Below are 14,316 nucleotides of genomic sequence, written 5' to 3'. Positions count from 1 at the left end.
TCCGTAATTCGGAACCTCTATGAAAGTTGTAGATTCATTAGCATTAATAACACCTTAAATATTAATAATTATTACAACAAAAACGTAGTTTTACATCACAGTCGTAACAGGCATAATTTGCACAAAATAATTATAAATCGTTGTAAATGATAAATAAGTACAATCGAATCGATAATGGAATAGGTTGCATGCATGTTTTCTTCATACTTTTTGAAGATAACAATAATTATATAACCATTAATCCAAATTTTGCGTTGCGGCAATCGAAATTATAGAACGTCATTTGGTTACAAACAAATAAAAAAACCAGAGATCGATTTTTTATCACAACTAAACGAAGACCAACGAAAGGAAACGGGCGCTTTGGAGAAGCAGATAGGTCCTGAGCCAATGTGCGGAGTACCCAACACGCCCTACAAACCTATTGCAGCTACCACACATTCATTCGCTGGAGACAACTAACAAAAAACTGAACCATTCTAGAGTACTAATAAAACCATTCAAAAGAAGGGCCGCATCCGAAGCACTAAATTAAAAAAGAACTTATGCATCCTAGAGCCAGCGCTTACGGGGCACTGTGAACTTAACAGGTACATGCCCAACCGGAAGCTGCAGGACACAGATCTACGTAAAATCTGCAAGGAGGCTGCGGAGATACATAAACGTAGCAAACTTTTGAGATAATATAAGAAACTGCTTATGGTTAGCGGCAACCAATACTTGCTCGGACATCTAGATAGCGGCGTCATTTTTTTTGAATTTAGAATTTTAGCGTGCGAGTGAATAGGACACTGCACGTAACTTTTACTCTCGCACGCAAAAAAAGTCAGCTTGTTTAAATAAACTCTTAACTGTGACATCAGTAAAGTCGCTATGTGAGACTGTCAGATCCAATAAATTTATAAATATAATAATTATTTATATGTTTAAAGAATTATGCAGAAAGGAGTGGAGATAATCTCTACACTCCTTTCTGCGGCTGGATTGATGTTCCTCTGGATGGTTTAGATTCCCAATTGGACCCAGTAGGTAGAGCTGCGATCAGATTCCTGCTTTTTTATTTTCAATCGATGCTAGTTATTTACATTATCGTGAGTTACAAATATGAAGTTGTACATGCATACACTCTATTGCTGTAATCTGAAGAAATATTTAAGTTCATAATTCGAACGCGCGGTCTATTTAACTATGGCTGTTTTGGAAAAACAAGGTACACAAGAAATTACTCCTTTTCAATACTATTTGTATTGTAATGTACAACATTTTTACAATAAACCTAAAAGAACATAAAATTAAAAAATAGGTAAGATATATATATATATACTTTTATATACTTTTATATACTTTTATTATTATTTCGCTTCACTATTTTTTTAACATTATTGCTGGGTTTATAATCAGATTTATATACAAACAATAAGGGCATAATATAGAATATTTTTTGTATCTCCTGAAAACTACGATAATTGGACGATAATTAGTTCAAGCGGCACTAAACAATCAAATTATGTAATTATTATACATCTAATAAATGCGCTTTATATTGATAAATCTTTGAATAACGCAAATCGACCATTTGTTAAGGCTTTCTTGAATATTTAATGACTACTCTTTGACATTAGTTGCATGGACGAAATGCTAAAAGCTCGTCAAATAAAAAGTATAGTTAACTTACCTAACTTAACTTTTAAGATGCTTTACAGTATTAAGCTTATATTTGAATTATAAGACTCAAACGGGAAGGACGTATTAATTCACTACCACTCTAAATATACATAGATTTTTTGAATTATTGTACATTTATTAAATAAATAAACTGTAGAATATATTATAATATTGTATTGGCAAATTAAATATAAGAAAGCATAAAACTTAATAAAACAGTAATGCCCGTTTCCACTAATCGCCTAAATCGAATGCCTAATGATTTATGCGATGTCTTTTGAAAAAAACGTTTCACCAACTCTTAGGTGATAACTATTGGTGAACGGTTGATGTATGCCTAGGAATCTCCTAGAAAACGGTAGTAGAAGTAATTCATTCGTTGTCAGTTATTTATAATGCATTTTATTTTATTATATTTTATGAAATATTTCTAAACAATTGAACGACTTCATTGGTTCCAATTCTGATTTACGCACATTTCTTAACTAAACTAAATTGACAGGTGTAAACATAGTGCTATCGTTTACCATAATAACAATTTAGAAAAGGACAGTACTACCATAAGATATCTCAATTTAGTTCAGAAATTTGTGTTCCACAGAATTGCCACCACTGACTAGTTTTAATTTGAAGCAGTAAGATTTAAAAGTTCATTTATTCGTGTGCTATTATAATTATTCTTAACTTTCAGTTTAAAACATAGATGCTAGACGTGACTATTGAAAAATTTGGCTACTGGAGAGTAGTTAATAACTGCGGAAACACAACAAAAAACCTTTTGAACCAACAACGACCATCACATTTCATTAATTGGACATGACTGGATGTACTGCAATAGTTACTGACGCACTCCATTAACATTTATTTCATAAATGGCGTCATAACTTTTTTTTTCACAAACTGAGTTGCAATAATAGCTAACTAACCTAACCTGTAGCAGATGAGTTTTTTTTTTCAATTAAAATCTCACTTGCTTTAGCAGTGAAGGATAACATCGCGAGAAAACCCGCATGCCTAAAGTTTTCATAACGTTCACAATAGCGTGTGCAGTCTATCAATTATGTGTGTGGAGTTTGGCCGAAACCATGCTCTGCTCAGAGAGGAGACCCTGTCGTGGGCCGCTAATGCCCTGATGTAGTAGAAAGACCTTTCTAGTCAGACTTTTATAGCCATGTTGAGCAAACGATAACTTTCTGCAGTGCCTGAGTGGACACCTATGCTTTGGGAGCTTTTAAATCATTTATCTGTTTCCTAAATAACTTAAACTAATAATTTTGGTGGAACAATTTAAGATGGGAGTTGGTTTAACAATTTGCATGCGTGTTAGAACTTATCTAGTATTTGGGGATAAGTGCCAAGGGATACAAAAGCTACTAGACTGCATTTCATCCCCACTTTCTGGCTGCCATTCATTGCTGGCCATTTCTATGGCGTGAGCGTACAATTAGAATATAGGGTTCATTAAAACAGATGTTCAGAATTATTAAGCAGAAAACACAAAGGTAGTAACGTCTACTCTTTGCTAAAAGGATAAGGTTTGCCATCCAATCAAACTGCCCGCTTTTTGCAAAACTGGTTGCAAAGCGCTTGAATGGCAACCCCGCACCAGAAAACACAACTTTGATAGACCCTCACTGGGTGGATAAAATCGTTGAATTCATCGGTACATGTAATAATGTACAGTGAAAAACCCTCAAAAATACATAATACGTCCAGCAGTTGACATCTTTCGGTTAACATGATGATATTATGCGCGATCGTTATTGGTTCGTGGAAAATGTCCGTTCCACTTTTAAATGACTTCCGGTTGAAACAGGACAGTCTCCTCAACCAGCCTGTCGTTCGGTTGCCAGCAGCTTTGCGAGCACGTGAATATGAGAACAGACAGGAAGTGGAGATGCGTCAACGGCAAATTGTTGTTATGTATGCGCAATGTGTCCGCGAAGGCGGGAACTAGTTGCAGTTCGCAGACGAGGCCGGAACCGCATCGCTTACATACAGTGGGCATGTGTGGCGAGTCGGTTGTGTTCTCGGAAGTCGGAAGCGGTGCCCCGAGTAGTGGAGGCTCCTCTCTTGAATATCTGTTAGTCAAGTATTTTGTATGTAAATATTTGCTCGAACGGCTGGAGGCTTCGACCGTAGCTACCGCCTACTTAACACAAAGACCTGCTAAGGGATTCAGCGCTCCTGTACGATGTCGCGTAGAAACCGATTACACCTTTTAGTGGTAGCTGTATTTAACCCATACCGGGTTAGTAACTAAAAGGTTAGCCTTATCTTGGAGTGCATCATTGCTTACCAGTAGGTGAAACTACAGACAAAGGCTTTTTTTCAATTCTTCAAGGTAATGGGTTAACGTAGGTGTATGGCAGTTTAATGAACGGATGTTTCTACGCGACATCGTACCGGAATGCCAAATCGCTTAGCGACACGTCTTTATCGGTAGGGTCGTAACTAGCCACTGTTGAAACCTCCCACCCCAGACAAGAACAGTGAAAATTCTGAAATTATAAATTCTTCAAAATATTTTCAAGTGATATTTTAACTGCTTAAAACGCACACAACTTAAAAAAGTTAGATGCGTGCTGGGATTTGAGCTCGGCCCGCCGAGAGTGAAGTCGAAGTCCTACCCAAAGGGCTATCACGGCTCCTAGAAGTCTACTAATCCGCTAAATTTGGATAAAACGAAGGTAATTTCGCTATAATTTAAAGGTGTGTTAGATTACTTATGGTGTTTGCATCAAGAAGGACACCCGCCGCAGTAGTAACTATGCTTACCGAAGTATTTGGCCAGGGTTCTGATGCAATCGTGTCAGGAACGCGTGGAAAAGACGGTCTCCGTGCAGCGGCGCCGCATCCTCATACGTTTCTTCGTCACACCCCGAGCCACCAGCCGCGACTCTGTCCGCTACACTGCCCACTTCGATCTCTAAAAGCGTTTTAACAAGAATCATCAAAACTCTAAATTCATTTATTCGTCTCACACAAGATAGAACAATGATTGTTATATTGTAAAATTATGTTTGAACAGAGCAACTGCTGAGTTTCTGGCCGGCTTCTACTCTGTAGAATCTTCCGAACCGGTGGTAGATTCAAAAAACGGACACACTTATATTATACTAATATATGTATATAATAAGTATTTGTGTATATTATTCATTACAAAATTCATCAGTCATCTTAGTACTCATAACACAAGCTACGCTTACTTTAGGGCTAGATGGCGATGTGTGTGTTGTCGTAGTATATTTATTTATTATTATATTAGTTATACACACTTATATTAGTTAGGCCTAATATAATTACTTTTGAAACATGAAGCGTGTCTATTTGTGGACTCTACCACCGGTTCGGAAGATTTTAAACAGGAGAACCCGGCAAGAAACTCAGCAGTTGCTCTATTCAAACATCATTTTACAATTTAACAATCATTGTTCTATCTTGTGTGAGACGAAAGCGGAGCAAGTTGGTTCCAAGTATTATATGTGTTTTGATGGATTTGAAGGTAATAGATTTACCTTTAAGATAATACCTTCTGTATCATGTTATAAAAACCCTGCAAAGGTTTTCTGCACTTCTCTTAGACAATATTCTTATGATATGACCGTATTCATTATAAAGTGAGGCAAGTTTACAAAGCTATTATTATTAGAAAAATCTGTGCATTGGAACAAAGATCCCCTCATAGAAGATATGATCTGATATCATGATATCAGATCTTTGGCTCCGGAGCTTTTCCAGGCTATTTGGACTCCAAAACACACAATTGCTGAACTGAGTATGCAGAATCTTTGATTTAATCAAATACTAACCATTGTCCCTTTTGTATTGGTTAAGAAGTTCAGTAACTTTATCGTTGTCATTATCGTTGCATGTCTTATTCCACTCTTCTTCCACGTAAATGTATTTAGGAACAAACTGTAGCGGCCCAGACAAAAGACATGTTCGTATATCTGGAGGCAGTTCTGTCATCTGCAACAATGGAGAGCATAATAAATGGTCTGCGCCCTAACAGGGTTTTCATTACAATTTCTTTTGATTATTGTGATATTATTATGAACATATATATACGTATGGGTAATGTAATGTGAAATGCGAATAAATTGAAATTGATCCAGGTTTGGAAATCCATCGGATGGAATGATGATAGATGACTACTGAACCTGAATCTATATCTGCCACGTAATTAACTTACTTGGTTAAACAGCATCTCCATGTTGTTAATAGGTGCAGTGGGTGTTTCCACTATGACTAATCCCGACTCGTCGCCCCCCTCTAGTTCTGCTACCGGCACGGGGGCTCCAATTGCACCCACAGCACCTTTAAAGCATTTTCACATTAAACCTGTATTTTTTGTATGAGATTTGCTTGCTTGTAAGTCGATTTCGAGTATCGTTTGTTCATTTACATTGCGGAATGTTTCTAAAATAGTAAGCAGTACAGAAAGTACGCCTTTCTAACAGGACTCTACGATTAGGAGTATAAGCATAAAAAGTTCTTCCATAGTTTCGGTATGGAACTTTACGTTACGAATCCCTAGTGTGACATTTTATACTTATTCGATCGTGTAAAAGTTGAGTACTTTTTGTATGGAATCAAATCATTTAAAAATATAAACATTAAAACTAATTCACCTACCTTGTACTGGTGACAAGTTAGCATTATGTGCATCCACTTGTAAGTTACCCAACGCTTGCTCAACAGTTTCCAAGTCGTAGGAATTGCTCTCATCTTCCTCATCTGAATTCCTACGAAATATCATAAATGGGGAACGGAATAAGTTGCAACACTTATCGTTGGTATGCAAATATGAACTGACTGGTGGGGACACATTATTAAACATTATAAAGCGAAAATTTATCATATCGTCAATCTTAATTATGAGTGAACTTTAACAGACTTAAGTAGCATTATCAGGCTTCTCCGTATAATTAGTTTATTAGTATATCTTTCACTCTGAATTTCATATATTATACTATGTATATACATATTTATATGTTAAAGTTTACATTTGGTATTTATATACATATATCGGTGCTTGTCTATGTATTGTATATCTGTATTCTTATAAGTAACTGTTATGTCTCTAACTACCTATTGGCATTTAACTGTTTATTTTTTCCCACATTCATTCGCTTCTGAAAGAAATCTCTTTAGAGATAAGTACCAAGCGAAAAAGCTTCATATGACAAAAAAACCACTCAAATCACATGTCCTTGTGCACATCCTGTCCTTTTCCATGTTAATTTTTATATTCGGCACTAAATATATGAATATACACTGTACATCAAGCTCCTAGAGTGGATATTTGTTAGTATATGAAGTTTTTTAGAAAGAAGTTTTAATAAATGAGTGAGAACAAAAGATTCCAATGGGTTCAAGACTTAAATGCATACTGCATCATTATTCACAACAGTGATAAATAAATGTTTTAATATGATAATGTGGTTTGGTATTTTTAGTATAGTACCAATTATGTGGTACATAAATCTCTGATCTAAACTAAATTAATGAGTCTAAAAAATAGTGATAACACTACTTTTAAACCTGTGTGTTTGGTTCAGAGAACATGTACATGATAATAATTGCCAATATTATAAAATATTGAAATAATTTTTCATATCACTTCCAGTTAAATTAGCTTGTCTGCAAATTATGACAATAAATATATATCATTACGGAACCATTACATCATATGCATTTAATAACTTGAGTAAGCTGCAGCAAATTTTCCAACCTTTTTATCTTAGATTCCACGAAAATTGATTTAAAACAGACAAACCCTAAACCCCCCACACAATTAACTAAATCCCAGCATAGTAATAGTAAAACTAAATTTTAAATTTTAAATCTCTATATCGTTATTTAAAGAAGCTTCGCTATAGAGGAAGAAATTGTTATAAAATTACAATAAATACCTTTGCATGCCACTATTGCCAAGAGGGTTATTGTCAACAAACATAACATTTCCATTTGTTGCATCGCCATTGTCATTTTCATCCCAGTCATCAGAGCCCTTGCACCAGCTTAAGTTAGTATCTTTGCTTGGAATGCACACAACTGCACTTGTTTTGCTGGGTTCATCTTTTATTTGACTTCTAACACATGTCCAACTACACAGAAAAATAAGTTCAACTAAACTTGATAACATTTCATCAGTTTTCATTAATTAATAATTATCAGGTTCAACAGTCGTATGGTGCAGTGGGCAGCGCAACCCTGCTTTCCGAGTCAGGCTGTGGATATGATTCCCACAACTGGAACATGTTTATGTGATGAAAATGAATATTTTTCAGTGTTTATTTATGTATATTATTCATAAAAATATTCATCACCCATTTTAGTAGCTATAACTAGCCCAAAGTATTTATTAAGTAAGTTGGATTTTTTTTTAAGAACAGCACCAATTTTTTTTACACAAATACACAATTTAAAAATATTAGTAGAATTACACCTAAATTGGCACACATCTCTCAAATTAACTGTTCCTACAGGAAGTTTTCAAAACAAAATCAAACATGGAGGAAGTTGCAGGCAACAGCTAGTTTATCATAATTTGCTGTTTACATCTTTGGATAAAACAGTTATATTGCTTAGAACAAATTAAAATTATAATAGAAAATATTATTGTTAAACAACTTTCAATCAAATCTCTCAGAAAAGAAAAAATTTGATTTAATAATGAATAAATCATTCTCCCAGGGGATGTGCGTTTTTTGTCATCCAAGCTGCAAATATTCCTTTATTCTAGGAAAATCAGACATACAGTACTTGTTGGGCAGTTTGCAGTTTCCATGGTGCAGTCTCTCTCTCTCTCTCTACGTCGTGTTCCTCATTGCTGAGGGTCGTGACCCCTTCCACTAACAACTTTTTGGACGATTTTGTGCCATTTGACTCGGCTTTGAGCAACGTTTAAAGCCGTATGCACTTTGGTGTCGAGAACAGTGCGGATTTGATCCGACCAACGAATCGGGCTACGTCCTCGAGGTCTCTTTCCTTCCACTTTGCCAGTGACCACTATCTTTTCAAGATTGTCTCCATCTCTTCTGGCAATGTGACCGAAGTACTCGAGAATCCTCTTAAGACAGGTGGTTGATAGCCTTCTTGTAATTTTAAGCTGTCTCAAAATCGATGCGTTGGTCCTGCGTGCCGTCCACGGGATTCGCAACATTCTCCTCCAGCACCACATCTCAAAGCGTCAATACGTTGTCTATCGGCTGCTTTAATGGTCCATGTCTCAGCTGCATACGTAAATATAGGAAAAATAAGTGCGCGGACCAGACGCACTTTTGGTGCAGTAAGCACCATGGAAACTGCAAACATACCTAAAGACCATCCAATAAAAAATAATAAATATTACAAACTGTCAATTTGAGTAACCAAAAATGGCTATGTTGTAGTTAGTTTCTATGCAGTAGAAATGGGAGCAAGAGGTGTAACAGCAAAATCACTCTATAACCTACCGTGGGAGCAAGAGGTTTACCAGCAAAACCTCTTGATAACCTACTAAATATCTTGGCCTGGTGAGCAGTTAACTGTGAAGTAAAGTTAGTTCTATTTAAGAACAAGTTCTTAAGGCTGCACATTATAATGTATACATAGTTTGTTTAGGCGGTGAGACCGGTATGAGCAGTGAAAATGAGTGACAATATTCTTCATAAGTGGGCGGGAGATGCTCCGAGCTTCTTTCTCTGGCACATAGTGAATCCATTTAATGCTTTGAAGTTTGTCATTGTTTGTTTGTTGCCAAGAACTAATTGCGAACCATCTGCCATATTACTTTATTCATACCTTTCAGATTGTGTCCAGCAGGTTGGATTAATGCAGGCAAAAACATAAAGTGTGCGATGATATACTGAGCCTTCTAATGGTGCATAGCACTGTACTATTAATAACCGGTGTAAACTGCATAGAGGACATTTGGATGCAAGTTTAATGTCTTTAAATGGAGGCCAATCCTGAAAAAAAAAGGTTGTTTTCTGTACTTATATTAATTGTATAAATAATAATATTGTTTCTGCAATGTGTTTGATTTTACTATGCGGTTAATGTAAAACAACTTTCCATTGACAATTAAATGTATTCTTCTTTAAATAATATAATAAAGAACAAACTAATGTAAGTAAATAATTGATCTAAATGTATAAATCCTATAAATAAATATTGACTAAGTCATCGAAGAATGTGTGTAAATTTTGTGTGGATAAATTTTAAAACTAAATCTGTGATGAAAGTGCAATAACAAATGAATTCAAAGCAGAAGCTATTTTTCTGTTTGTTACAGTAAAAACCGTAAAAATAGATCAAAAATCTTGCTTACAGGTAATCCGCCAATCTTATTGATCGTATAATTCAGCTGAGAATGATTCTTTTCGGCAATTAATTCTTCCTCGTATCCAAGGTAGACTTTTCCTTGGTATTTTGCCATATTAATAAAATAACTGCAATTAAACTGCAAATAAAACTTAATATTACTATGATAAAATTAATTATTTAAATTAAATAACAAATAAAATACAGATTGCACTATTGCGGATATCGTAATTTGAAATTTTTGTTTTTGATTTTGTCAGTTTGACATAAAATATCATGATGTTGCCAGAAAATAAAAATTATCGCTCGATAGTTGGTCCTTGCTAAAAATTGTTTTTGGTTACTCTTCTTCTTCTTTTGATTTATGTCTTTTCGAAGTGCCAAAACAGCACAATGTACTTCTTGGTCACTCGATCGCAATCACTGACCTCTACCTACACGCTACAGGACAGTACGCTGGACAGGCTTCAACATTTAGAATGACAACTAAAAATTGTGCTCAGTACGGCTATCACGGGCATCCGCTAGTAAAAAATAAAGTAAATTTTATCCAATAACATAGATAAAACAAATTCATCAATTAATTTATTTTAAATTTTTATTTATAATTTAAATTAGGGATGTGATGGCTAGGTATTTGAAAGTAATACACTATTAACAGCAAGATTCTGAATGATTTATATTGTACCAACAAAGAAAAATCACTTTCCACCCTTGACATCGTTTAATTATGATAACTTACGAGTGAAATGTTGTACAAGCTTATTTTTTCGCTGCTACTTTGGCTGCCCAAAACAATATCCCATAGTATCAGCGAACGAAATAGTACACATACCACAAAACCTTAGGTGCACATTCTAAAAAAACGTATTTAAATATCACTGAAAATGAAAAATAAAAAAATGCGAATTATAAAATAAGCTTTTTCGAAGTTTATTACTTGACTTACATAAGACATTTGTGGGTCAAAAATATTGCACGGTGATAAGGACAAAAAATAGAATTGGTATCTCTTTCTTTCTTCTGCTTAAAATTTTCTTTGTGTCACAGTTAAATAATATCAAGCATTGATTTACGGTTACTATCTATCAAGCAAATAATGCATAATTTTATACATCGATTATTAAGGTAAAAGACGTCAAAACTTATGTTATAGCTCTTAGCGTCTGTGCTCTGTGTAAATTAACATGACGGATGACCTTATGGCATGTGAAGTCTGCCAATCCGAACTTTGCCAGTGTGGTGGACTACGGCCCACAACCTTCTGAAGGAGATCCGTATCCTGGGCCGTATCGTGGGCCGGTCATTGGTTGTTAAAGATGATAACGAAAATGTTGCAGGTTTCCTAAGGATGAAGTGATGAAATACAAATCGAAGATATATAATAAAACTAACTGGACCTCTCTAAAATGTTACAAAGCATCTTATGTACCTTAATATACCTACCGATATAAACTACGTATAAGGATGAAAGTAAAGTTTTTTCTTAACTTTTTTTTTAGTTCATTTTATATGAGATTTCTAACCCTGTCCCTGAAGTGGACTCTCCCATTATTAAGAGAAGGCTAGCAACGCCTTATGTATTTCGGTTCTTTCAGTGAGTTCTCAACGTGTCACACTGTGCTTCATTAGAATTTTTTGCCCATCGAGTCACACTTGTTCTCGTTCCAATTTTTTTTCATTACGGTACTCAAAGAGTCTCAGCCAAGGGACAGTGTAACTCTTCGGTAAAAAAGTCCCAACTAGTCTCAATGTGACACGATTAAGTGCGACTCGTTGGGAACTTACTTTTAACCTTTAACCTCATCCTGTGGTAGTTAGTATAGTTCGTTTAATTTTAGTTGTCATGATTCATTGATATAGTGAGAGGAATCGAGATGTGGAACAAACATATTTTATTTTGGTACCCAAGAAATAGAAAAAGGAATTGAGGCAGACAGTTTCGAAAGTGGGAAGACGAATTGATAGCAGTAGCAGGGAAAACATTGACTAGGAAAGCTTTAAACAGAAAAGAGTGGGAAAGAATGGGGGAGGCCTTTGCCAACGTTGGGCAAACAGACTAAGTTGTCGTTGTCTTTAGACTCACCAGACTGAGAGTCGTTAATTTTAGTGTGAATTATAAAAAAAAAAAAACTTTCTGAATAAAGGCTTTATTATATATTATTATATTATATTATTATTCATTGATAGCGCCAATAGTAAACCTACAACAGCTTTAAATATCTGGGAAGCCTCTCACTTTTGACGATTTTGGTGTCTATTTGTATTGATGTGAGCTATGGAGTGTTCGTGTGGCCGTTATTATGATAAAGACCAAGTTTTCACGATCGCTGGCGCAGTTGTGAGCACTGTGGTCCTATAATTGCGGGGTCCCGGGTTCGATTCCCGGCGTGAGCATTTTGACAATTATTATTTCAGAATATTCTCTGATCAGGTATGTTGGGAAGCTTCGGCCGTGACTAGTTACCACCCTATTTAAAAATACGTGCCGCATTGAAGCGAGGGGGCGTTCCGGTGCGATGTCTTCAGAGCAATAAACACCAATATGAAGCTACATTATTTATGATTGCCATAGGCTATATATTGACCTGAAAACTGAAAAGAGCTTTTCATACTAGTCTGATTTGCAAAGTATCTAAGTATAAGAAAAAACGTTTCTTACGAACGCTGCCTTAACGAGACACACCTACCTATATGATTTAGTTCTATAGAGAAGTTATAGAGCGACAGCATATTATGTATACCTTTTTAATTTAAGGTCATGTGGGTAAGGTAAAAAATCATATTGTTAGGTCATGTGTATTGGTCATATTATAAAAAATTATGAATAAGTAAATTTATCAAAATAAGTAAACTTATTGTCTCAAGTATTTAAAACAAAAGACTTATCCCTTTTACTGCATATAATTTAACGAATCGTTAAAGAGATAACACGAGATATGTATGGGACCGCGTACAAGCGTAATCTTTTTAGTGATATTAATTGTATAAGACGTTTTTTATTAATGTGTTCAACATGTCAATCTATTTAGAAATAATCCATTTTAGCTTACATCGGGTTGGAACTCCTGAAGGTATAGGTAATATAGTAAGTATAATGGTACCAAATTATAACTACATCTAATCTTATAAGTACTAATATTTAAGCTGAAGCTGAGTTTGTTTGTTTGCTTACTTGAACGCGATGATCTCAGGAACTACCGGTAGATTTGAAAATTTCTTTCAGTGTTGGATATCCCATATATCGAGGAAAGCTATAGGATATATGTATATCATCACGCTAAGACCAATAGGAGCATAGCACCAAAGAAGAATCGGGGTTTTTTTTCCTTTAGGAGCTTCCGCTAAATAGTTAAAGTTTCGATAAAATCATGTATCACAAAGTTGTTCGCCTTTAAAAGTTCGGAACAAAAGTCTAGGACAGCATATGTCTTTCTTTTAAGATTGATTTATACGCGGACAAAGTTGCAACGGACCGCTAGTGGAATATGCCTACTTATGCATCCTTCACATTTATTTCGTATTTCGTTGTATATTATATATATAGTTGTGTATGTATAGTTCTTTCTTAAAAATCCTATAAGGTATCCTCAAAGCATCCTCCATATTTGCCTTGCCTTGTAAGGAATCACTAGGGGCAAGGTTTTATAAGAAGAGGGTTCTTGAAATAGGTACCTTAGAGGACAGTGTTTGAAGCAGAATACAACATCGAGATAGCTTGAGAAATTAACCTTGTTAGAGCAAGTAGCGCCCTTGTCTACAAGATGATACCACAACCGATGATAATTTGATGACATGATCTAGCGGTTTAGATAGTCGGTAACAATCTACAAAATATTCTATCCATACCTGGCCTTTCTTACCCAAGTTAGTAACACGCTTTCCTTTGTACACTTCATGTATTTTGTGTTCACAATCACAATTGATGGTGCATAAATAATAAATCCCTATCCCTATCCCAACTTCCCTATCCCTATTAATATTATAAATGTCAATGTAAGTTTTTTTATTACGCTCTGTTTTGTCACGCAAAAACTACTTAACCGATCCTCATGAAACTTTGTACACATATTTTTGGAAGTGTTAGAAGCACTATAGGATACTTTTTATCTGTTCCTTTGGGAGAGGGGATGAAAGCGATTTTATACCTTAACTCCGACAAATTATAACATTAATATTTACATAATTTTTTTTTTATTATTTAAAATAAATAAATAAATATACTACGACAATACACACATCGCCACCTAGCCCCAAAGTAAGCGTAGCTTGTGTTATGGGTACTGTGATATCTGATGAATACTTTTTTATGAATATAATACACATAAATACTTATAA

General features: G+C 35.1%; 1 protein-coding gene across 1 annotated transcript; it reads right to left on the bottom strand.

Annotated features, from left to right (window-relative positions):
* Nucleotides 1-1,949: 1,949 nt before the first annotated feature.
* Nucleotides 1,950-10,109, bottom strand: LOC120627110 (programmed cell death protein 2-like). Its single transcript, XM_039894964.1, has 8 exons — nucleotides 9,986-10,109; nucleotides 9,457-9,623; nucleotides 7,584-7,778; nucleotides 6,304-6,413; nucleotides 5,861-5,985; nucleotides 5,478-5,637; nucleotides 4,444-4,594; nucleotides 1,950-3,746 (listed from the first exon to the last, which is right to left on the bottom strand). The coding sequence occupies exons 1-8, from the start codon at nucleotides 10,091-10,093 to the stop codon at nucleotides 3,458-3,460; spliced, it is 1,305 nt and encodes a 434-aa protein (XP_039750898.1). The 5' UTR covers nucleotides 10,094-10,109; the 3' UTR covers nucleotides 1,950-3,457.
* Nucleotides 10,110-14,316: the final 4,207 nt, after the last annotated feature.

Source organism: Pararge aegeria, chromosome 10, assembly GCF_905163445.1.
Source record: "Pararge aegeria chromosome 10, ilParAegt1.1, whole genome shotgun sequence".
NCBI lineage: Eukaryota > Metazoa > Arthropoda > Insecta > Lepidoptera > Nymphalidae > Pararge > Pararge aegeria.
Note: the sequence above shows the minus strand (reverse complement) of the source record. Positions and strands in the feature narration are given on the sequence as shown.

Bases quoted from the DNA above. Each gene is read 5' to 3' on its own strand.
- LOC120627110 (XM_039894964.1), bottom strand. From the start codon at position 10,093: ATGGCAAAATACCAAGGAAAAGTCTACCTTGGATACGAGGAAGAATTA. The intron at 7,779-9,456 runs GTATGAATAAAG...TTTTCTGTGTAG, and splicing joins TGCTGGACACAATCTGAAAG to TTGGACATGTGTTAGAAGTC. The intron at 5,638-5,860 runs GTAAGTTAATTA...CCATTGTTGCAG, and splicing joins TGGAGATGCTGTTTAACCAA to ATGACAGAACTGCCTCCAGA.